The sequence below is a fragment of the Vulpes vulpes genome, chromosome 8 (genome assembly GCF_048418805.1).
Source record: "Vulpes vulpes isolate BD-2025 chromosome 8, VulVul3, whole genome shotgun sequence".
NCBI classification, from domain to species: Eukaryota; Metazoa; Chordata; class Mammalia; order Carnivora; family Canidae; genus Vulpes; species Vulpes vulpes.
The window spans coordinates 51,718,735-51,742,204 of record NC_132787.1 but is presented as its reverse complement, the minus strand read 5'-3'; the positions used below and the strand labels follow the sequence as shown (position 1 = coordinate 51,742,204).

The window sequence follows — 23,470 nt, the reverse complement described above, 5'->3', positions numbered from 1 at the left end:
TTTTTAATCAGCAGCTTCCAGGAGGTTATAAGGAGTCTGGAAGGGAAAACAAAGTGCCTTCCTCGATTCCCCCAAAACTAGCCACTTTAAAAAATGTCCTCTCCTCCCTAAAGCCGACCCCACATAGGCAGGGTTTTTGTTTTGGGCAAACCTCCTCCTAGGGAAGGGAAGGGAAGGGAGGTGGTAAAACCTGTTTGGAGGTAAGGTTACCTCCCTTCCACACCTCCCACCTCCTTGGAGGCAAGAGCAACAACAGTGAGACACAGAAAAAGGATACAGAAGTGCTTAGGAGCTGGGACAACCAGCTCCCGGAGAGCTGCAAGTGTTTAAGGGAGCTGGGAAGACCTTTGAAGATGGGAACCACACAAGAGGCAGGAGAGAAGACATTAGATCTTGGGTAAGTAAGATCTGGCTTATTTGGTTGGAAACAAGCAATGAATAGTCTTGAGGGACTTTCTTACCATCCAGCTCTGACCAGGGCAAATCTTGGCTTCCTGGAAGAGACATGACTATGAAAGAATGAATTTGCAGAGAAGGGTTAGGGTGGCTTTAGGTAGGAAAAGGGGACCTGGGGATTTCAGGAAAATTCCCTATTGTTTTTATTTAAAAATATATTTTTTATTTATTTATTCATGAGAATACACAGAGAGGAGAGAGAGAGAGGCAGAGACACAGGCAGAGGGAGAAGCAGGCTCCATGCAGGGAGCCTGACGACTCAATCCAGGGTCTCCAGGATCACACCCTGGGCTGCAAGGCAGTGCTAAACCGCTGAGCCACCGGGACTGCCCTCCCTATAGTTTTTAAAGGAAGTTTCTCTATTTTGTGTCTGATAAAGTTGTGCCTACTGTCTGTTTTCTAACACCCACTCCCCAGAATGGCCCTCAGGAAAGCTGACCCAGAAGGGAATTTAGGTACCCTTCCCAACAAATCCCTCTTCCTCCTTACCCTCTTCCCCCACCCCTCCACCTCTGCCATGGATTCCCCTGACCACTCCCAGTGTGGTGGAGGAAAGGCAGGCCTGACAAGGTGCCATCTTCCCCAACTTTGCCTGGTGATAGCTGGGCAGGTCTGTCAGGTTCCAGCCAATGTAACGTGGAATAGCTCTACTCACTCCGTGTAGGTGGAGCAACACCATAGACACAAATAGGATTAGCCTTACATTCCATCTTTCCTCTGCTGCTAAACCCCACAGTAGGGTTCATCTGCCTTCAGGAAGTGGTGGATGTGGTAGAAGTATCAAGAGACAAGAGACCTGACGTCTTTTTCAGGCCTGTGCTCTGCCCTATACCTTAATTATCATCCATTACAGTGTCTCTCCTATCTGTGATCCAGTCCCTTTAAGACTGCCCCATTTGTCTCCTGATCCTTCTGCCCCCCACCCCCTGCCCTGGGACTCTTAGGGCCATGGAGGATGTCGAAGCCCGGAAGCCAGCAGGATCCCTGAGACTTGGGGAACTGGAGCTGAGGGAGGAGTGGCAGGATGAAGACTTCCCCAGGTGAGGATTGTGAGGGATACTCATGAATGGAGGGCAGGGGTGATAAATTAGGACTTGAAGGAAGGAGGGGGAAAAAGAAGGCAGAGTCTATAAGATAAAATTGTGGTGGGTAGGGGCGCCTGGGTGGCTCAGTCAGTTAAGTGCCTGACTCTTGGTTTTGGCTCAGGTCACGATCTCAGGGTCTTGGAATGGAGAGCTGCCTTGGGTTCTGGTCAGCAGGGAGTCTGCCTCCCCTCTCCCCGTCTCTCTTCCTCTGCCCCCTGCCTCCACCTACCCTACTGCCCTCCCCCCACACACACACTCCTGCACTCTTTCTCTCTCTCGAATAAATAAATCTTTAAAAAAAACAACAACACATGACAGGGCAAGAGGATTGATAAATTGATACCTGGCTTAATGCATTTAACCTGCATTTCTGTCTCCCTTGAAATTTTTCCCCTCTAGATTTCTTCCTGAAGAAGCAGATCCCTCTGAAGATCCTGACAATCCTGAGAGAGATTCACAGGCAGGTAGGTAAATTAGAATCTAGGCCTCAAGTTTTTTATTGTAAGCCAGTGAAGGGCTGTGCCACCCTCACCCCTTTTTGGTTCCACTGCTCTTTTTTTTTTTTTTTTTTTTTAAGATTTTATTTATTTATTCATGAGAGACACAGAGAGAGAGAGGCAGAGACACCGGCAGAGGGAGAAGCAGGCTCCGTCCGTGCAGGGAACCCGATGTGGGACTCCATCCCAGGACTGCAGTATCACGCCCTGGGTGGAAGGCAGGCGCCAAACCGCTGAGCCACTCAGGGATCCCTCCACTGATCTTTTCCTAAATATTCCCTGTGTAAGTTCTTCTTTAGAATTTGCCCCATAGGGTGCCTGGGTGGCTCAGTTGGTTAAGTGTCTGCCTTCTGCTCAGGTCATGATGCTGGGGTCCTGGGATCGAGCCCCACATCGGGCTCTCTACTCAGCAAGAAGCCTGCTTCTCCCTCTCCCTCTCTGTCCTTCCCCCCTACTCGTTCTCTCTATCTCAAGTAGGTAAATAAAATATTTTTTTAATTAAAAAAATAATAATTCGCCCCATAGAGGTGCCTGGGTGGCTCAGTTGGTTAAGCATCTACCTTCAGCTCAGGTCATGATCCCAGGGTCCTGGGATCAAGTCCAGCATCGGGGGTCCCCGCTCAGCAGGAAGTCTGCTTCTCCCCTTCCCTCTCCCCCTCCCTCTCTTTCTCCCTTAGTTTCTCTCTCTCTCTCTTAAATAAATAAATAAAATTTAAAAAATTGACCCTATATCATCACTACCATTTGCAGGTATTCCAACCTCCCCTGCCAACACACTTATACTTTTTCTATTCTTTTCTCCTCTCTCCCAACTCCAGGTACTCCCAGCACTTTAGCCCTGTGTGGCCCACGCCCCATGCGTAAACGTCTTTCTGCCCCGGAGTTGAGACTGAATCTGACTAAGGGGACTGGAGGCGATGGAACTTGTCCCACTCACTCAGTACCTTCCTCTCCTGATGGCAGTTCTGACCTGGAGGTGGATGAATTGGAGACACCTTCAGACTCGGAGCAGCTGGACAGTGGACATGAATTTGAATGGGAAGGTGGGAAAGAAACCTGAGGCCTGAGCTGGTAAAAGCAGAAGCTAGATTTAAAGAAGCTCAGGGTGGATTTAAGGAGACTAAAGTTAGAAACAAGGTGGGGTCCAAGTGGTAAAAGTTAGCAAAATTAATTTCCTCAGAATGGAAAGGTAGAGCCTGTAGATCCAACGTGAGAGTAGTCAATAGAGGGGTGGGGAGGTGCCCAAAACAAACAAATTTTCCTTTGTTTATTAAGGAAAATTTTATTGAGTGCTACATGCTATTACTGAATGAGAACCAAGTTATAAAGAAGAATAAGATAGTCCTACCCTCAGGGAGTTCCCTGTTTAATAAGAAATTAACACATATACAAATAAGTATGGTTAAAGATGACGGTCTACATATGTATAGGGTATGGTCAGCAGTGATAAGGACAAGGTCAGTTCCTGCTGAGAGGTGTTAGGAAACACTTTACAGAAGAGGTGATTCTGAGCTGGTCTTTATCAGGTAGCTGGGGAGGCATCATAGGTAGAAGAAACAACTTGGGTAGGAACATGGCATGTTGAAGTATCATGCTACTTCCGACACCAAATGTATGGGTTTTACCCACACCAACCAATTCTCCATTTCTCCAGACATCAACAGGGTATCCTACAGTTCATCTGTGACATTTGACTGGACATAGTACAGACCCCACAAGTTAAGGGCTCACTCACAAGATTTCCCTCAACTTCAGACACTAGTCACATGTCCAAGTTGTCATCTAAGCTTCTGAATCAGAGTGCTATGTTAAGTTTGCAGGAGTCAAATTGTGGAGGTCCTTGCCACCATACTGAGGAGTTCAGAGTTTATCCTGTAGCCAGTGAGACGTCACTGAATAATGTTGTTTGTTTTTTTTTAAAGATTTTATTTATTTATTCATGAGAGACATAGAGAGAAAGAGAGAGTCAGAGACACAGGCAGAGGGAGAAGCAGGCTCCCCTCAGGGAGCCCGATGTGTGACTTGATCCCGGGACTCTAGGATCACGCCCCAAGCCTAAGGCAGGCTCTAAACTGCTGAGCCACCCAGGGATCCCTGAATAATGGTTTTAATCAAGGAGTAACATGATCAGATTTTTTTTTAAATAATCTTTATTTTTTTTAATTTTTTTATTCATTTATGATAGTCACACAGAGAGAGAGAGGCAGAGACACAGGCAGAGGGAGGAACAGGATCCATTCACCGGGAGCCCGACGTGGGATTCGATCTCGAGTCTCCAGGATCGCGCCCTGGGCCAAAGGCAGGCGCTAAACCGCTGCGCCACCCAGGGATCCCAACATGATCAAATTTAATGGCTCTAAAGAGGTTGGAAACAACCTAAAGGTCCGTCAGTTGAATGTTAATTCTAATATGGTACGTCCATGCAATGGAATACTAAATATTAAGCAAACTTTCTTTTTAAGTTTTTATTTTTTTTTTAAAGATTTTATTTATTCATGAGAGACACAAAGAGAGAGGCAGAGACATAGGCAGAGGGAGAAGTAGGCTCCCCTCAGGGCGCCTAATGTGGTACTCCATCCCATGACCTCGATCATGACCTGAGTGATAGGCAGACACTCAACCACTGAGCCAGCCAGGCGCCCCAAGATTTTATTTTTTAAGTAATCCCTACATCCAACAGAGGGCTCACGACCCCAAGATCAAAGATTAGAATTGCATGTTCCACCAACTGAGCCAGCCAGGTGCCCCTAGAAAACCATTTTTTAAGATGAGGCAGCTGTTTCCATTGCTATGGAAGGATCATGCAAAATTAGCAGGTATAGTATTACCATTTGAGTAAGAAAGGGTAGAAAACAAAGCTTGCTCTAGCTGTGGGGTAGGAGGTGGAATGGAGTAAACAGACTAGAGGCAGGGAAGCCAGCTAGGAGGCTAGAATGAAGTCCAGGTTAGAAATACTAAGAACCTGAATCAGGACAGTAGTAGTAGAAAGAATGATAAGACAGTATAATGGCAATAGATAGAAGAAGATCTGGGGTCCAGTTGGCTTGAGGCATGACAGAGAAGAAAATTTTGGATGACACCAGTTTTCTTTCTCAGCCAGCTAGATGGATGGACTCATTCATCAAGAAAGGAAATATGAGAGGCACTGGTGGGGTTCAGTCAGTTAAGTGGCTGCCTTTGGCTCAGGTGGTGATCTCAGGGTCCTGGGATGTAGCCCTGCCTTGGACTCCCCTGCTTGCTGCTCCCCTCTGCCTGCCATTCCCCTTGATTGTGCTCTCTCTCCTTGGCAAATAAATAAAATCTTAAAAAAAAAAAAAAAAAAGGAAGAAAGAAAGAAAATGAAAGAAAGGAAGGAAATATAGGAGAGATGAAGAAAAGAATGAGTTTGAGTTACAATAGTGTCTGGTGGCTTGGAGATGACAGAAAGACACAACTAGAGATGTCCACTCTAAGCATTTAGGGACATGGGTCTGGGGTCAGGAGAGACATCTAAGTTAGAGGAGCAAATCTGGAATCATCACCTTACTGGTGGTTATTGAAGACCTGGGAACAAATGAGCTCACCCAAGGAAAAGCATGGAAAGAAAGAAAGAATCCAGAAAAAAACTAATACTAGCCAGGGCCATAGACCTATCATAGTGCAGGGTTACCTCAAGGCCAGTATCTAGTGAAAAAGTGAGGATCTTGAGTTCCAGGAAAGGGAAACTAGCAAGGCACTGGATTACTTGGACAAACTAGGGCTGGAGTCCTGGAAAAAAACTAAGGAATGAGACGTTAGAGTACTCAACTCCCAGACCCCGACAAAGTTAGAAAATCCTGAAGGTGTGTACTGTGCCTTATTGATCATCTTCCATCCCTCTCCTTCAGATGACCTACCCCGGGCAGAGGGGCTGGGGGCCAGTGAGGCAGTGGAAAGGCTGGGCCGGGCTTGTATGCGGGATGTGGCTGGAGAAGATGGTCGTCACTGGAGGGTGTTCCGAACAGGACAGAGGGAGCAGCGAGTGGACATGACTGTCATTGAACACTATAAGAAAGTCCTCTCTCATGGAGGTAATGGCTAGCATAACAGTGGGGTAACAACTGTGACTTCTAAAATAAAATGCAAAAATAAATAAATCAATAAATAAAATGCAAAAGCTGGAAACTCAGTTCCCAGGTTCAAAATCCTTTCTGTAACTTCCAGAGACCCTAAGAGTCCCTCAGCCCAAACAGATGTACCGTCTATCATATATAGTTGCTGCCTGAATGAATTTTCCCCTTGTCCTCCAGGTTACCATGGTGAGGGCCTCAATGCTGTCATTGTCTTTGCTTCCTGTTACCTCCCCAGCAGCAGCATCCCCAACTATACCTATGTCATGGAGCACCTTTTCAGGTGAGGTGGCAGCCCTGAAAGACTCCAATAGGGATGTTAGGGAGGGAAAAGTGAAAAAGGCCCCTCCTGCACCATCAGCAGCTGACTGCAGAGTCTACAGTAATGTCCCTCTCGTTCCCCACAACCCCAAGCATGTACCTTCCTTGACAGCTGTGTCTCCTCCAGGTATATGGTGGGAACTCTGGAGCTTCTGGTAGCTGAAAATTACCTGCTCGTGCACTTGAGTGGAGGCACTAGTAGGGCCCAGGTCCCGCCTCTGGGCTGGATGCGCCAGTGTTACCACACTCTGGACCGGCGGTGAGCTGCAAGGACAGCAGGGTTGAAGTTCCCTCTGTACCTTCTCTTACCCTCTTTCTGTTCTTTCCTCTTCCCTTTAGTCCCTTCCTCTTTCTCTGGTCCCTCTACCACTCTTTCCAGGCCTCTCATGTCTTCTGTACTCTCAGAGTCAGGGAAATCTGGTTTCAGATCTTGCCTCAATCATTTACCTCCTGTATCATTTACCTTGGACAAGTCACTGAACATTGCTGGGACTCTGTTTCCTTCTCTGCAAACTGGCAACAATAATCCCTTTGCCACTGGGCATGTGTGAAAATCCAGTAAATTGGTGTGGCCTATTGCCTGGCACATAGAAGGTCCTCCTTCCTTTTCTCACCTCTCATGATTTAGCTTACCTCCCAGGCAGCCATGGTCTGCTTCGCTTTGCCTTCATCCCTGACCCATATGGCTTTGTGTTCCGCAATGTTCCTTCTCCCCTTTTTGTTCCCACTTATTCCTTTTGCTCACTTTTCTTCCTCTTTCTTTTTTGTTTCTCCTCACTGGTCTCCCTCCATGTGGAGTTTTATCCATTGTCCCAGTCATGGGAGGCCTGGGAAAGGGGGAATAGCCAAAAACTTATATGAGAGTAGGGTACAGGAGGGAGATGGTGCAAAGGGATTCTGACAAGGGAGTTGCCTGAAAATGAGGAGCATGAAAGGCTAAATGTGATGGGTGGAGCTCAGATTACAAGCCAAGAAGTGGGGACTAGACCAATTGCCAGAGAAATCTAGAAACTTGGAGAAGTGAGGGAAGTTAAAGCACAGACAATAGCTCCACCTAATCTTCTGACATGAAGATGGAAAAAGAAAAAAAAAAAAAAGATGGTAGAAGAAAAGAATGATATCATTCCTATTCTTCAGGCTCCGGAAAAACCTGCGTGCCCTGGTGGTTGTCCACGCCACGTGGTATGTGAAGGCATTCCTGGCACTGCTTCGGCCCTTCATCAGGTACCAGCTCTGGGGACAAGGACCTCCCTTTCCCCATTTTCAAAATCAAGATTAAGCAGCTCTGGCCTCACTGTGGCTCTTTCTAGCCGTAACCCATTGCTCTACTTGTCACGTTTCCCTTCATAAGGATCTCCAGGAACCCTCTTCCCAGTACAACACACAACTTGGTTTATCCTCTCTTTTCAGTTCCAAGTTTACACGAAAGATCCGTTTTCTGAACAGCCTGGGAGAGCTGGCCCAACTCATCTCCTTGGATCAGGTTCACATCCCTGAAGCTGTCAGACAGTGAGTCCCGAGACTAAGTTTGGGGTGGGATGTATAAAGCCAGTTCCTACTTTCTTAATGCTTTGGGAGAGATGCAGAGGAACTCAAAGATAGAGGCCCTGCTTCTAGATGCTTTGATGTATCTGGGAAAACTGCACCCACCCAGAGAAGTTAAGGCCTGTATCCAACAAGAACAAATGAAAAAATTAAAAGTGCTGAGGCATCAGAGAATAAAGGAATATTCACAGCACAGAATTTAGAGATTGAGATGAGCCATGGAAGTCCAGAAGGGCAGTAAAGAGGAGAAAGTACTCAGTGGGGTGGTACTAGGGGACAAAGAAGCCTGATCGCCACCAGCTCAAGCACCCAATCTTCTCCCTCTTAACAGTTCTCTGCCTTCTCTCCCCAAACCAGTGAGTAAAACCCAGGTCCTGCTCCTGTGCCACTTTTTTATCGTTCTCTCCTAGGCTGGACCGGGTCTCCGTGGCTCAGGAGGGACATAGTGGGCCTTAGAACCAAGCAAAAGAAATTGATCTGCCTGCACCCTAACCCTGAAACATCTGGGCTCTTCCCTAAAGTAAAGCATCCTCCACCCCCGTACCACCGGACCTTCACATCTCACTGGGGTTTCATTCCTCTCATGACCTTGTCTTCAAATCAGGACTCCAAAGGTCCAGAAGGTGACCTGCAGGCTGACCAGCATCTCAGCTGTAGGGGCACATGTAGTGGCATCTTGTGTGTGAGAGGACCAGGCTATGGCTCTCAGTCCTGCTTCAGCCTCAGCCCCTTGGCCCAGATACCTGCATCTCTGAGTGTTATTGTCCTCCCCTGTGAATGAAGGTGCCCAGACCCTCTTGCCCTGGGGCATTCTACCAGTCTGTGAAACTCCGCCAGAGGGGAGGGGAGGGCTGGGCTCGACTGACCACAGCCAGCCTGCCGTTTGGGAACCAAGACTCACTCCCTAAATCTTGGAAGAGCTGCCCTTTCCTTCTCTGTCACGTCTGCTGGCGTGAACCTGGGAAGGGATGCTTTTCAAACTTGTCCTTTTGTCCTCTTTAGCAAATTCAATCTATAGCGGTTAATAAACTGCCCTGCTCGATTTCAGCTCCGCTCCGAGGAGATGCACTGTTTGCCCAGGGGCTCCGTGTTGTGGCCGCAGAGGTTCCTGGGCTGGAGAGCTGGGCCCTGGGGCGGCTCCTACAGGGCCTGGGGGAGGGGCGTGGCGCGCGCGGGACTCCCTCCCCCCGTCCGCGGGCCGCGGTTCAAACGCCCCGCCCGGGTCGAGAGTGGCCGCGAGGAAGAGGAGTAGGAGCCCGGCCTCCCTCACTGGCCTCCGTCTCAGCGGCACACCGCCCGGCCCCATGGTCCCCGCCGCCGGCGCGTTTCTCTGGGTCCTGCTGCTGAGTCTGGGGCCCCGGGCGGCGGGGGCCCAGGGCTTGACCTCCACCGAGACGCAGCGGGTCCGCTTCGGGGTCCCCATGTCCCGCAACTACCGGACCACCCTCCGGAGCGGCGGGCCCAAGAGGATGAAAGTAACAATGGAGGATGAGGATGATGTCGGGGCCAGTGTCGACCGCCTGGCCGGCCCGGCTGCCGCGGAGCTCCTGGCCTCCACAGTGGCCACGGGCGTCAGCAAGTCGATAGTGTCGTCGTCGGAGGAGGATGAGTCTTTGGAAGAGGGGGTTGTGATAAACGCCAGAAGGAATAACATCACAGGAAAAGCTTTCAGCAGGACAACGAGGATGCCCAGCTCCAGGTTTAAAGCAAACACCCAGGAGCCTGAGATCAGGCTGTCTACAGACGTGCCGGCCAACACCTGGCAGCCCACTGGGGACATGGCTCACCCCGACAGTACCATGAGCCGGTGGTCCACGGCAGGGTCCACCCCAAACCGCTGGATACCGGCCACGCACACGGCCATGCCGCCTCCCGAGGACGTGCACCTGGTCCTGATGCCCTGGGGCCCGTGGCACTGCCACTGCAGGTCAGGTACTATGAGTCGGACCCGGGCAGGGAAGCTGCACGGCCTTTCAGGGCGTCTTCGAGTTGGGGCGCTGAGCCAGCTCCGCACGGAGCACCGGCCTTGTACCTACCAGAAATGTCCCTGCAATCGGCTTCGGGAGGAGTGCCCTCTGGACGCCGATCTCTGCTCTGACAGCAGCTGCACCTCTCAGACCACCACCACCACCAGCACCACCACCACTTCCCTGCCCCCCCTCAGCTCTAGGATCAGACCCACCCCCTTCCTTTTCTTTGGCCCCAGCCCCAGCCCCAGCCCCAGTCCAGCCCTTGCTTTTTGGAGACGAGTCAGGATCGGGCTGGAGGATATTTGGAACAGTCTGTCTTCAGTGTTCACAGAGATGCAACCAGTAAGTGTTTGGTAATAGCCAGGATCTGTGTTGATGAAAAGTCCTGATATCCAAAATCCTGTTACTAAACCAGCCAGTGTGTTGCATCAAGTATTGTATGCTCACTTGATTCATAATATACTGGTTATTCACATTGTTAGCCATTGATTCCACTTATTCCTTAAGCAACTACTGGTTGATTAATGGGCAATAACTATTATTAATCATGAGAGGATTATTGACCAAACTGTGATTATAGATGTAACAATTCTTGATGCAGATAATAGGAAGGTATTAATAGTTCTCAGCTTATTAATGCAGTTTAATAGTAAGAGCCAATGTTTGAGGTGCACTTTACCTGGATCAATCCTCACAATGCTGAGGCACTATCTCCACTTTACAGATGAAGGAATGGGGTTTAAAAAGCCAGTAAATGCCAGTCACGACAGGATTGTTTGACACTAATGCCGATGCCCCTAACCACCACTATCCCAAAGAGCTCCTGGGGTTATTTCCAGCAACTTAAGAATTTTCTCCAGGAAGGATAGTCCTCTGCTTTACCAAATGAACTACCAAAAGTTCTGATTGATTTGATAAAATACTCTCAATTGACAGGATTTCAGGACCTTTGGGGGGAGGGAAGGACAATAAAATAGTATACGTGGTCAGTCATTTTGCCAGTTTTTGTCTTTCTCCTTGGGTATCCAATACTATTATTTCAAAATGAAAAAGCAGCAGCAATAGGGGGCAGTAGTGTTGAGGGAATGAGTACTTCTGGGGAGAGGGAAATGAAGCAAGGAAGGGAAAAGAATATAGATGTAGTTATAATATTTCCCCTTTTTCTCTATTTTTGTTTCCTTACCCAGATAGAGAGAAACCGCAGGTAATGGCTACTTCATCCACAAGAGAAGGTGTCAGCATCTCAACCTTTCCACCCCTTTCAATCCCAGCACCCACTGGATATTTTTAGTACAGAAAAACAAAACTAGAAAAAATTGTTTCGTCTTGCGTCTTTTTACAGAGGTATCTGAGGGTGGAGACCAGAAATCTTTTGAACCTTAAAACTGGGGACGCCTGGGTGGCTCAGCAGTTGAGCGCCTGCCTTTGAGTCAGGGGATAATCCTGGAGTTCCAGGATGGAGTCCCACATCAGGCTTCCTGCATGGAGCCTGCTTCTCCCTCTGCCTATGTCTCTGCCTCTCTCTCTGTGTCTCTCATGAAAAAAAAAAAAAAAAGAATGAACCTTAAAACTGAACTGTGTGGCCAGCAACATTGGGCCTGATCCCTTCCTTTATCCCCCAGCATATTTTATCCACCCCCAGGATAAAATATAAGAAAATGTTGATGTTGCTCCTCTTCCTCATTTCCAAAGTTGTTTCTAAACGAGTGATTGTTTAAAGACTTGATGGGACACCTGGGTGGCTCAGTGATTGAACGTCTGCCTTTGGCTCAGGTTGTGATCCCTGGATCCTGGGATGGAGTCCTGCTTTGGGCTCCCTGCAGGGAACCTGCTTCTCTCTCTGCCTATGTGTCTGCCTCTCTCTGTGTGTCTCTTATGAATAAATAAAATCTTAAAAAGAAAAAAAAAAAAAGACTTGAAAAATCTCAGATGACTGTCAAGAGGAGGGAACAGGAAGAACGAGTTGAGCCCTTGGAAGATTATGGAGGCCTTCATAATACTTGGCCTTCTCTCTTTGCAAAGGTCGATGTCAGCACAAAATTCTATGTCGGCTACCTTCTAGGAGTTACCTTGATCAACCATATTTATTTTTTAAAAGATTTTATTTATTTAAGAAAGAGAGAGCATGAGCAGGGAGGAGGGGCAGAGCGAGAGGGAGAAGCAGACTCCCCACTGAGCAGGGAGCCCAATGTGGGGCTGATCCCAGGACCCTGGGATCATGACCTGAGCTGAAGGCAGACACTTAACTAAGCCACCCAGGCACCCCATCAACCATATTTATCCTTTGACTCAACACATGCCCGTATTGATTACTCTGCGGCTATTTTGTTTAAACTTTTTATTTGAAAAATGTATTTAAAAGTCCAACACATTTTTAATATAAATTATTACTCTCAAACCCATTTCCATCACTCTCAAATATTGTTAAAGTGATGGTAGCATACATGTTAGAAAAGGTAGCTAAAGGCAAGAGAACACCAAAGGCTGTGTCCAAAGAAAAGGCATTAGAATAAAGTGGAAGATCAGGGTGACCAGACAATCCTCGAGTCCTCCTGTCTTTCTACCCTATCCTGTTAACCCTTCAGATTGAATATAACCCTTAGGCTATTAAGCTACTTTAGGACAAGATGAGCTACTTTCAGAACAACTAGCTAGATTAGAACAGAGTAAACTGGGAATGTATGACTGACCTTAGACCCTGAAAAGTGGTGGCAGCAAATATACTGAAGTTGGAATGAAATTAGAACCTGTCACTATAGGTGGGGCAAACTGGATGGATGGTGGACTCAGCAGAGTGGATCCTAGTTCCCACCTTCCTGACCCCATCGCCATCAAACAGGCTGTATCTTGTTACTGAGCTAATGAGAGACACCCCCCACCCCATACCCATCTCCAAGCAGGCAGGAGCTCACCAGTCTTGTTCTGCCTTTCTAACCACCGTGCAAGGAAGGGGCCAGAAGAAAAAACCCCTGAGAAAACAAACTGCCTAAAGACCCTGCTCCTGCATTATTTTCCCACCTAAAGCAGACTCTTTGGCCTGGTGGGGAGTGGGACCTGGTCTTCAGACAAAACTCCCTGAGTCTTATTTGTGTCTGGTTTTAGCACTAGGGCACAGAAGTAGAGTTTAAAGTTTGCAGACGATAATCCTGGGTGTCTGTGGCTCTACTGCTTTTTCTCCCTTTCTCAATCTCACCATACTCTGTTCACGCCTACACATCACCAGGAACCCCTCCTCTAAAGAAGAATGGAGAAGCATCGTACACATTCATCAGAGACATGAACCCATGCAAGCACAAGAAACACATTGAATAAAGAACTGTTCTAGAGATATGTGTAGCCCTACTGAGCCTACTTTGCAAGAGGACCTGGTTCATCTATGGCTCAGGCTTAGGATGAATAATGGGACGGGAGTAGAGTGGGGAAAACACTTTAGAGAAAAATACCTTGACTCTAGAGAAGTGGCTCTCAACTGGCAGTGATTTTGCCTCCTAGGAGAAACTTGGTAATATCTGGGGACATTTTTGGTTGTCATAACTATGGTTGGCCAGATACACTACTGAACATCCTATAATACATAGGACAGTCCCCCTCCATTACAAAGAATTATTTAACTCAAATGTCATATGTGCCCAGGTTGAGAATCCTTTCTCTAAAGGTGCCCCTGCTCCCATGCTGTGAGGATCTTAAGATCCCTAAACTCAGAGATGATTGTTTCAACCTGTCACCCCTCTGATCCTCAATGGTTAGGAAGTCCACTCTGAGTCTAGTTTTGGAGTATTCTGGGTTTCTCTCCAGATCCCTCTTCCTCCTCACCTGGACCAGCAGGGAGATTGGCAGAGGGTGGCCAGGTCTCCAAGACTTAAACGGGATACCATCAGGTTAAGATCCACTTCTTACTTTTAGCTCTTAATCAATGGGAAACAATAAGGTTTGTAATGGGGATGGGGTTAAGGGTAGAGGTAGAAGAAGAAGGGGGTAATTTAGAGGCCAAATAGAGAAAGAGCTGGTAGCGGCAAAGAGATATTGAAGGACTGTGAGCTTAAGGTCTGAGATCTAAAGACAAAGAGTAGACTAGGCAGTGGTCAACCTCCTACCCCCTGCTTGACGTCTGCTTCAGTTCATCCCAGGAGGAAAAAGAAGGCCAGGGAGGTAAGGAGCTTCTCAGCAAAGCCGGCTTCAGCTTTGGTAACCTCACCCACCTACCCTATTTAAGGAGTTCCAGGTTAAGAGTTTAAAAACAGATGGCACCTAGACCGTCATTCAGGAGAAGGGAATGCATCCCAGGTTCCCAGAAAACTCCTATCTCAGATCTGAGAGTGTCCAGGGTTTCAGCTGAGCTCCTCTGGCCAACCAGTAGTCACTTGGTCAGTCCTGCTGCCTTGACCCCATCTCCAGGAGGGGCTACAGCCAGAGGGAATAGAGGGAGTCCAGCCCCCAAGCCTTCTGAGGCACTAACAGGCAGATAGGGAAAAGAAGAGCCTTGGGGTCACGGTTTCAGGAGGGGCAGCATCTCTTTTGGGCTGGACATGTGGTGGAGGCTTCAGACAGCAGAACCTGATCAAAAAAGAAATTGAAGAAGGAAGATAAGCCTCAAGGAAAACTGAGGTGGCAGGGAGGAGGCCTAGTGCAGCCTCCACTATTTCCAGTGTGCTTTTTTCTCGATTTCTGTCGGCTCCTCCCTGTCTCTCTGCCTTTCTGGATCCTAAATTCTTGACTCCTCCATTCTAATTTCTTCTTCCTCCTCTCACCTCTCATTCTTGCAGAGGATCAGGGTTCTGAGGCAGGGCATTAGGATGTGTTGACAGGGGCAGGAGGTATTGAACAGGCTTCTCTAATCACTTACCATTTCAGTTGGAGCTACAATCCCCTAGAATTGCTCCATGGCCTGTCTCGGTTTCCCTTGGATCTCATCTGCTCCTGAACTGCACCTGTCTGTGAAAAAGCACGTGTGAGACCCTAGTTCTAAGTCTTGATACTGTACAGTAAGCAAATCTCCCTTATGCCCTCTGTGGAAGAGGCTGACCCCATCTCCCTGGCAAGAAAATCAATCTGAGAAAGCTAAAACCAACAGCCATTCTTCCAAGAGAAGTCTCAATGTCTGCCTTCATACTGACTCTCATGAGGATGAAATAAAATGGGTCTTTTATCTCTCACAAAGGACTCTCTCATATTTATCTGAGTTTCACAATTGGTGAAGAGACTCCTTCACTATCTCCAGACCCACTTCCCTTACTTTGAGAGCAGAAAAGAGTATTAGACATTATTTAAGACAGGGGTGCTCAGCCTTTCAACTGCCTCAACACACCAAGCCACAATATGAATTACTATGGCACTGGATAGCAGTTCTTAATTAATAAAAGGGTTCTAGTTGTTGGAAAAAGCCCTCCAAAGAATTCTTGAGTCATATATATCCCCCATTCCAATGAAGAACAATCTGCTAATTGTAAAAACGAGGGAGTCTAGGCCAGAGACCTGAAATGCCAGGTCTCTGGTTTGTGCAGCTGGTGAGCATGACTAGAATCCTAGCTTTTTACTTCCCCATCAAGTATTTATCATGTCCCCTGCTTAAACTTCAAAAGGAGGGAAAGGTTCTAGGCCACAATCTCATATCAATCTCTCCCCATTCCCTTGTTACCATGGCAAGTCCATCTCCGGCACCCATCTCCCCGGAGCCAATGTGAGTCAGATGGACAAAATTCATTGGTTCCCCAATCATGGTCCGGTCAATTCGTCTCCGTTTCTTCTTCTGTTTAGAGAAGACAGAGGAGTTAGGCCTGAAGTGCCCTCGTCCACACACAGAAGAAGGGAATAGAGTCTTGAAAACCACTAGGGGGAACTCCTGGGTGGCTCAGCAATTGAGCTTCTGCCTTCAGCTCAGGGCTGAGGCATGATCCCAGGATCAGGGATCGAGTCCCGCATCAAGCTCCTTGCAGGGAGCCTGCTTCTCCCTCTGCCTCTGTCTCTGTATCTCTCATTAAAAAAAAAAAAAAGAAAGAAAGAAAGAAAAAGAAAAGAAAAGAAAACCACGAGGAGAAGAGCTAAAGGCCCAAATGGACAAGGGTACCTGGCATTACTACTGGGCAATCACTGGGGTCTGAAAGGCAGATCTGGAGCAACATAACACAAAGAGGACATAGGCAGGGTGGTGATGGCAGGGGCCTGCAGAGTAAATGCTAGACAAAAAAAGGATATATCAAAGTCACCTCTGGCTGATGAGGAAACAATGGGAGAAAGTGACAGGTATTAAACTTCACCTACAACCTCTGCCCAGCTCAGAATGGACAGAAACAGGAAGTGCTAGCTAGGACTATTCACTTCCTCCAACACACAGTCCCCCTGGATTCCATGTGCACACCTGCCCGGCCAGAGAGACTGTCCTGATAGAGAGGGAAGCAAGTAGTGGGCTTCCTAAACACCAGATCGCAGGTGGTGTGTGTGCCTCACAGGATACGGTAACTGACTTCTGTGTATGCTGGGATGGGGCTCAGGGTCGAGGACTCACCGGCTGGGGTTTCTCTACCACACAGCAACCCAGTTTGTGCCAAAATTCACTCATGTTCCCCGATGGTTCCAGTTTCACTCCTCTGCTTGAGGCCCCAGAGGGCTTTCACTCTGGTGCCTTAACTCCTCACTCCTCAGCCCCTGGAGTGTAACAACAGCTGGACGGGCCTAGAGATGGTGGGGTCCCAGGTACCCTGGGCTAGACAGTGAAGGTCAGTCAGCGCCTCAGCCCCTGAGGGACAAGCAGAGCCACAGCAGGGAAGCAGGAAGGCACAGGGTTATGTCTTCTTCAGACCCAGAACCTAGATGAGTGGAAAGTAAAGAGAGGAGAAGGCGAGTGAGAAATCCCATCTCTCCCATCACCCCCTCCTTGAGAAGCCTTCCGAGGAGCCCAGATCATCCAGTTCTCCCTCCAAGGCCCTAGTTCTGCACCCAGCACTAATCTCCCCAAACATAAGGACCTCATGGTTGGACTCCCAGAGAAAGGGCAGCAAGGGGTAGAGGAGCAGGAGCTGCAGGAACCAAGGGAGAGGAAGGGGACCCAAGCATTTAGGATGAGGATGGGAGGGGCTAAAGGGCAGTGGCAGAAATGAGCACAGCCTGGGGGTGCTATGGGCCCTACCTCCCTTCTCCCTGGGGTTAGGGCCAAAGGGGAGGGGCCGTTAGGTGACTTCGAAGAGGAAATGGTGGTTTTTCGTTTTCATAAACAGGGCCTCCACCCTTGTCCCTCCCTTTTCCTTAGCTTACCCTGAATATCTTGATTTTCTTTAAAACCAAGAGAGACCTTGACTGGCTGGGTTGTAGGTGGCTACCTGCCACAGGTTGAGCCTCCAGGAAGACTTTCCTACATTGAGAAATTTCTTCCCTCTCTATTCCCTGCCCTTGCTCCTCCTCATTTCCCCTCAACTGAGATCCAACCTCTTCTAGAAGCTATTTATCAGTTCCTTTATTACTCAACCTTGAGATCCTTCCTGAAGGCTGTACAGAGTCTGTTTATCTGTGATCCTGTATCACTGCACTCCTGTGTGTGCACTCAGGAGGCATGACCCTCTTTCTGTGTGTGTGTCTTATAAAGATCATCTGTGCACAGGCCATAGGCACACATACCAGGTATCTTCTATCCCACGAGGAATCTTCCTCTGGCCTCCCCACCCTCTTCACCTTTCTCTGGCCTCCTTACCCTCTTCATGAGTCCTGTTGTGCCACCCCATAGGGCCCAGGCCTCCCGCCCCATCTCTCCCCTCCCCTCATGCTGTGACCTGTTCTCTCCTCTCTCCTCACTACTTCCATCCCCCGGAGCTTCATCAGCCAACCAGACACAAGGAATTTTCCAATAGCGTTCTCGTGTCCAAGGAAGAACGTGGGCCCCTTTTCCTCACTGCCTGCCGGCCAGAGTAGAACACATCTGCGTTTCCTTTGTGCTCACTGCACTTCCCCAGTCCTATGATACAGGCAACCTCCCAGATTCCAAACAGGGCCATTTCATGAATATGACACTCTATGAATAGGAATCTCCCTCCCTTCCTCCCGTCCAGGCCTGGAACCCCCAAGCTCTAGCACATTGAGATACAGCTTGGGGAAGCCTGGGTGGCTCAGTGATTGAGTGTCTGCCTTTGGCTCAGGTCGTGATCCTGGGATCAGGATCCTGGGATCGAGTCCTGCATCGGGCTCCCCGCTGTGAGCCTACTTCTCCCTCTGCCTATGTCTCTGCCTCTCTGTCATGAATAAATAAATAAAATCTTAAAAAAAAAAAGCTTGTAGGGGAGAGAAGGACCCAGGAGAAGCCTAGGCTTTCTCTTACTTCCCTTCCCACCACCGGAGGGGAGGAGTAACAAGTTAGGGCGGAAGTCTGAACACAGTTGTCCGGAGAGGGGAGCTGTGGTCAGTGGGGAAGTCAGTCAGTCAGTCACACAGTTTGTCGGTTTGTCGCAATGGTGGTGGTGGTGGCGGGTGCTAAGGGTTGCAGGCCAGGGACTGAAGAAAACAATGAAGAATCAGAGGAAACCCCCAATACCACCAGAGAGACTGTAGGGAGAGTGGACTCTCCCCCAACACACGCCCTGAGCGAAGCTGAGTGGACAGAAGTAGAGGGTGGGAGGGGAGAGAAGGGAGGAGAGGGGAGAGGAGAGGCAGGGAAAGGGCAGTGGAGGGAACAAGGACGTTTCTGTTCCCTTTCCAGGGACCTGGCCTGAGCTGGGTGGAGGGACAGCGTATGTGGGACTTGCACGAGAGGGCCAAGGATGATGAGGAGTGACCAGGAAATTCCATTCCCTAGGACACAGAACATAAGAGTCTCTGAAACTTGGCAGTGGGGTCAGCATGTGGAGAAGACTGGGCAGGGCGAACGTGTAGGTGATGAGGGGATGGGTCAGAAAAGGAAGTAAGAGCAATGGTCTGCTCTTTAAAATAGCTAGAGAAGAGTGGGTTGAGGAAAAATGAAGTCCTGGTGAGCCCAAGAGAAAGGGGCACCCAAATCCACTGCCCACTATTTCGAGCTCCCCATCCCACCCCTCACCCTCCAGGGAAGGGGAAGGGGCTGGGAGAACCAGGGGGAGGAGGAGACCAGGATTAGATGGTGTAAGGCCATATCTTGACAGGCAAGTAGCACTGAGCCAGAGTCCCAAATAGGAAGAGGGAGAACTAGGAGACACCAAGGTCACACTGGGGCCGAGGAGCTTCCAAGCCACTGCGCAGTGAGCAGTAGGAGGGATAAGAGAAAGGTTCCAGAGAGGAAGGATGTACAGAGGTGGTTCCCAGGTCCTGTTCTAGCCTGAAACCGGTTTTCCCGGTCCCCGCTGCCTTCAGCCCGAAGGCCTCTAACCTGCTGCCCGACAAGCCTTCACAAGAAGCAGCTGGAGAAAGAGAAAAAGAAAGGGAAACTGAAGGAACGGAGTGGGCAATTCTGGCTGTAACCCCGGGGCTGCAGCTGGTCCCTGTGGAGACCTCCAAACGCCCAGGGCCGCTGGGGCCATCAGAGGAGTGGGGGGACACGCACTTCTCAGTCAAGTGACAGGCACGGCCCCAGGGAAGGACTTGGGGTGCGGGGAGGCTTCCGAGCAAGCAGAGCCAGGCCCCCAGCTCCGTCCCGGCAGAATCAGCCCTACAGGCCCCATTTCTGCCCACTCCCTAACTCTATCCAGCAACCCCCTGCTCCTCCCAACGCCTGACTGGGGCTGGCATCTCGCTGTGGAGCTTTCGGACTCCGTCACAGTCTTCCGCGCCTGCTTCGGGCTCGGACTGCCCCCTTCCCGGACCTTCCAGCTGGGCTCCACTCCGTCCGGCACGCGCCGCCGCCGCCGACGTCAATGAGTCTCTGGGTACCTCCCCCACCCCCGTCCCGGACCCCCAGGCCCTGCCGCCCTCCACTCTGCAGCGGCCTCGGCGCGCGCACCGCGTGAGCAGTGGAGTGGGGGAGGCTGCTGCCAGGGAACGCACCCCTCTCCCCGCGGCCCAGCATCTCCCCGGCCCCGGCCTCCCTCCTCCCCCACCCCAGCATCCGGTGCGTCTCCGCCCCGCCCGGCAGGCGGGGTGCGCGGGCCGGGGACCCGCGGCGCGGTCTCACCTGCCGGGGCTCCAGCGTCGAGGCGCGCGGCTGCAGCGGGGGGGAGGGGGTCTCCCGCTCCGGGCCCGCCGCCGTGGGCTTCCCGGGCTGGCTCCGCGGCGCGGCGGGGGAGCCGAGGGCGGGCCGGCAGAGGTGGGGCTGGCTCTCGGCGGAAACGGCGGCGACGCGATTACGAAACCCGTCCGGCCCGGAGGCGGGCGCACCGCTCCCGCCTGACTGCTGGGGCGCTGCACGGCGCTGGGCCCTGGGAGGCGGCCCGGGCGCCCCGCCGCGCGAACCCGGGGCACGCAGCCCGTGAAAGGCTCTCCCGGCCCCCCTCGCACGTCCCCTTGGCGCGCGGGGCACGGCTGGGCAACACTTAAGTGGAGCCCCACGTCCCCCGGCCCCAGCCAAGTCTAGGGAGTGGCACTCCCCAACACTCGCACACACGCACACCCCACCCCCCAGTCCTCGCAGAGGCACCCCCCAAACACACACACAGGACCCTTCCCAGTCCTCCGACGCTGGACCCAAAGTGGCATGGGCTGGTTCATCCAGGCGCAATAGTAGGGATTGGAGGGAGGGATGGAAGATTTCTCTGATTCTCAAAAATACACTTCGTAACTTGAAATCCTTAAATTGGGTAATAAAGGGGCACTCCTCTATATGTTATCGAGAGTTAGGCTTTTTAATCCATAAGTCTAAAATTAGGGGACAAATAACTGCTCATTCATTGCACCCCAGTCAGCATGGGGGTGCTATAAGAGCTCGGGAATAATTGTGCCGACCAATAAGCCTACGGAGATGCTTTAATCCTGTCTCCCTCCCTAAAGTGTTCTGGAACCTATCATTTGAATTAGCCGAGTCAGGCAAGGAGGGGGCGGGGAGTCCTTCCGCCCTTCTTAGGAGGGGCTGCATTGCAGGGGGAGACTGAGCAGATAGACTCAGCCACCGGAGAGGGAGAGAGAGTGAGAAGACAAAGCCGTCAAAACCCCAACAGCTTTCTTTTTCTCCAGCCCCGAGCAGACGCCGGAGCCCCCGAGGTACTCCTTCCATCTTTGGAACACACTAATAATTCGCTGATAACAGGTAAACTAAATTGAGGGGAGGAGAGCAAGGGGGTGCCAAGAGAGAGAAGAGCATCTGCTTGCGGTTAGCTTGAAGACCCCAAATTAGGATGAGGGTGGGGGACAGTGCAAGAGAATGGGCACTATGAACAATGAATAATTTTTGGTCATCTTTTTATCTCTTTGCGAAGATCTCCATCCTTGCCTTTTAATCCACAGACATTAATTTCTAACAATTTACACGGAGCTATCATTTCTCAGCATTTATCTCATTTCAAGTATCTGTTTTCCTATAATTTGTCTTATATGCTTTATGATCTTCAGTCCTTATCTATATCTTCTTTTTTAAGCTATAATTGGTTTTACCTGTTTTTTGATGAAATCTCTAGTTCTCTTGTATTACTCCAGCCTGTACTTACCTATATAAATATTTTTTAATCTGTAGAGTTCCATTGATGTGTCTACCTTCACCCCAAACTGATTTGCCTCCATAGGAAGGAATTGGGGGGAAGGGATGAGATAATATTGAAAGCAATCCTGACCTTTCTTTTAAGTGTCCTGCTCCCTATCTCAAACCTTTGCTCCAAAGAAAGAGGCAGCTTGAGATAGGAAGGTGGGAGCCTCTGTTGGAGAATTGCCTGATCCCATATTGAAATCAGTACAGCCCACAAAAGCTACATATGGTGGCAGATTCTGGAAAAGGAATGCTTATTTGCAGCTCCGTGGGAATAGATGGGGCAAGGACATGGCTAATAGGAAAATCCAATACCAGAATGAGGCAAATATAATGAGATGCCAGAGAGCTTCCATCCCCTCCAACCACCACCCTTGGTCCTCCCCCCCCCCACCCCCAGGTGGCAGCATGACACAGCAAGGCCCTGTTGGGCAGGCCTTGGGTTCTTGTGGAGGGTCTAGACAAAGGGAATTTGGGTGTGTCTGTGTGGCTTAAGGACAGTGTGTCTTTTTATACTACATATTTGCTAATCATGTATCTCTAGGAATAGATGGTGATATTTAGAAATTACCTTTGACTAAAATATCTGGATAATTTAAAATGAAGAAGTATTTCTTGAGCGTATATTGTGGTCTAAGCCCTTTAAGAAATGTAAAGAAAGATAAGGTATGGGTGGAGAAATTTGGAGAAGAGAAGACGACTTGGGAATTAAATCCATACTATATTAAGTACCAGAATTTCGTTACTAATGAATGTAATATAATGTAGATGGTATTTGAGTTTCAATTTTCTGTATACTGACTTGATTTTAAATGCCATACATGCTTGTATGAGTGTCTTTCTAGAATGAGTGCATCTAGAATGTCTCTGAGTTAATGGCATGGCTAGAGATTTTAGGCCTTTTGAGTTAATATTTCATAAAGTTTCCTTTAGCTTTTTTTTTTTTTTTAAGATTTTTTATTTATTCATTCATGAGAGACACACAGAGAGAGAGGCAGAGACACAGGCAGAGGGAGAAGCAGGCTCCATGCAGGGAGCCTAACGAAGAACTCAATCCTGGATTCCAGGATTACACCCTGGGCCAAAGGCAGGCGCCAAACCACTGAGCCACCCAGGAATCCCTCCATTAGCATTTTTAATTGCAAGATACACTCTGCCAGACACTCAGAGATTGTTTAGACAATTTTTATACATACTCTGGTTTATTTTTATTTTTTAAAGATTTTATTTATTTAATCATGAGAGATACAGAGAAAGAGAGAGAGAGAGAAACACATCGCAGGCAGGAGTAGCAGGCTCCATACCACTTAGCCACCCAGGGATCCCCATACTCTGATTTAAAGAAAAGGAGTCAATTTGTCAAAGAGCTTTTTCCCTGTCTCAGATTCTAGCTTGCTCTCTACTGCCTTTTGCATTTTCATCATTCAGATGAGAATCACGGAACAATCAACACTTACTTAATCCACTGAGTGTTCTTCAGGAACTAAAAGAATTCTTACGAGTTTTGAGGATATTGGTATATAAAACTGTGGGAATTATCTACGTACAGCACATCAAAAAAGACCAGATTGGGAAACAGACCTGGATCCAACTGGCTAGAAGGCTTCAGAAGTTATTAGATAATTTCTAACATGTTTTCTTTTTTTTTTTTCTAATGTTTTCATTCTTTCTTTTTGAATATACACTGTTATAGCACAGAATATATTTATGTTATTTATTCATTTTTTAAGTAATCTCTACATCCAACATGAGACTCAAACTCACAATCCAAGATCAAGAGTCACACACTTCATCGACTGAGCCAGCCAGGCACCCCAAATGTGTTTTCTAGCTTTAAAATCCTATGGTTTGTTTGCTTTGTATATTGTTCTATTTTGTAAAGAACCTATTATGTGCCCAGTATTATACTAAGCTTGCTCTGAGGGGTACTGGTAAGGGAGGGGAT

The 23,470-nt window shown here is 49.0% G+C and overlaps 3 protein-coding genes across 3 annotated transcripts; 2 read left to right on the top strand and 1 right to left on the bottom strand.

Moving 5' to 3' along the window:
* Nucleotides 1-223: 223 nt before the first annotated feature.
* On the top strand, nt 224-10,955 carry BNIPL (BCL2 interacting protein like). The gene is made up of 10 exons (XM_025983055.2): nt 224-397; nt 1,401-1,496; nt 1,941-2,005; nt 2,857-3,081; nt 5,905-6,087; nt 6,307-6,409; nt 6,575-6,706; nt 7,585-7,671; nt 7,858-7,956; nt 8,403-10,955. The coding sequence occupies exons 1-10, from the start codon at nt 354-356 to the stop codon at nt 8,446-8,448; spliced, it is 1,080 nt and encodes a 359-aa protein (XP_025838840.2). The 5' UTR covers nt 224-353; the 3' UTR covers nt 8,449-10,955.
* C8H1orf56 (chromosome 8 C1orf56 homolog) lies at nt 9,297-11,293 on the top strand. Its single transcript, XM_025983056.2, has 2 exons — nt 9,297-10,304; nt 11,150-11,293. Exons 1-2 carry the CDS (start codon nt 9,297-9,299, stop codon nt 11,168-11,170), a joined length of 1,029 nt encoding a protein of 342 aa, XP_025838841.1. The 3' UTR covers nt 11,171-11,293.
* Nucleotides 11,294-12,285: 992 nt separating this feature from the next.
* On the bottom strand, nt 12,286-20,164 carry CDC42SE1 (CDC42 small effector 1). Its single transcript, XM_025982924.2, has 5 exons — nt 20,026-20,164; nt 16,465-16,765; nt 15,598-15,708; nt 14,806-14,894; nt 12,286-14,516 (listed from the first exon to the last, which is right to left on the bottom strand). Exons 2-4 carry the CDS (start codon nt 16,516-16,518, stop codon nt 14,820-14,822), a joined length of 240 nt encoding a protein of 79 aa, XP_025838709.1. The 5' UTR covers nt 16,519-16,765; nt 20,026-20,164; the 3' UTR covers nt 12,286-14,516; nt 14,806-14,819.
* Between the last annotated feature and the right edge of the window lie 3,306 nt (nt 20,165-23,470).

Excerpts from the sequence above, each read along its gene's own strand:
- BNIPL (XM_025983055.2), top strand. The coding sequence starts at position 354 with ATGGGAACCACACAAGAGGCAGGAGAGAAGACATTAGATCTTGG. Across the intron at positions 2,006-2,856 it reads TGAGAGAGATTCACAGGCAG|GTACTCCCAGCACTTTAGCC; the intron begins GTAGGTAAATTA and ends TCCCAACTCCAG. Across the intron at positions 7,957-8,402 it reads ATCCCTGAAGCTGTCAGACA|GCTGGACCGGGTCTCCGTGG; the intron begins GTGAGTCCCGAG and ends GTTCTCTCCTAG.
- C8H1orf56 (XM_025983056.2), top strand. The coding sequence starts at position 9,297 with ATGGTCCCCGCCGCCGGCGCGTTTCTCTGGGTCCTGCTGCTGAGTCTG. Across the intron at positions 10,305-11,149 it reads TGTTCACAGAGATGCAACCA|ATAGAGAGAAACCGCAGGTA; the intron begins GTAAGTGTTTGG and ends TTCCTTACCCAG.
- CDC42SE1 (XM_025982924.2), bottom strand. The coding sequence starts at position 16,518 with ATGAGTGAATTTTGGCACAAACTGGGTTGCTGTGTGGTAGAGAAACCC. Across the intron at positions 15,709-16,464 it reads TGGTAGAGAAACCCCAGCCG|AAGAAGAAACGGAGACGAAT; the intron begins GTGAGTCCTCGA and ends TTCTCTAAACAG. Across the intron at positions 14,895-15,597 it reads CCGGAGATGGACTTGCCATG|ACAGGTGCAGTTCAGGAGCA; the intron begins GTAACAAGGGAA and ends GCTTTTTCACAG.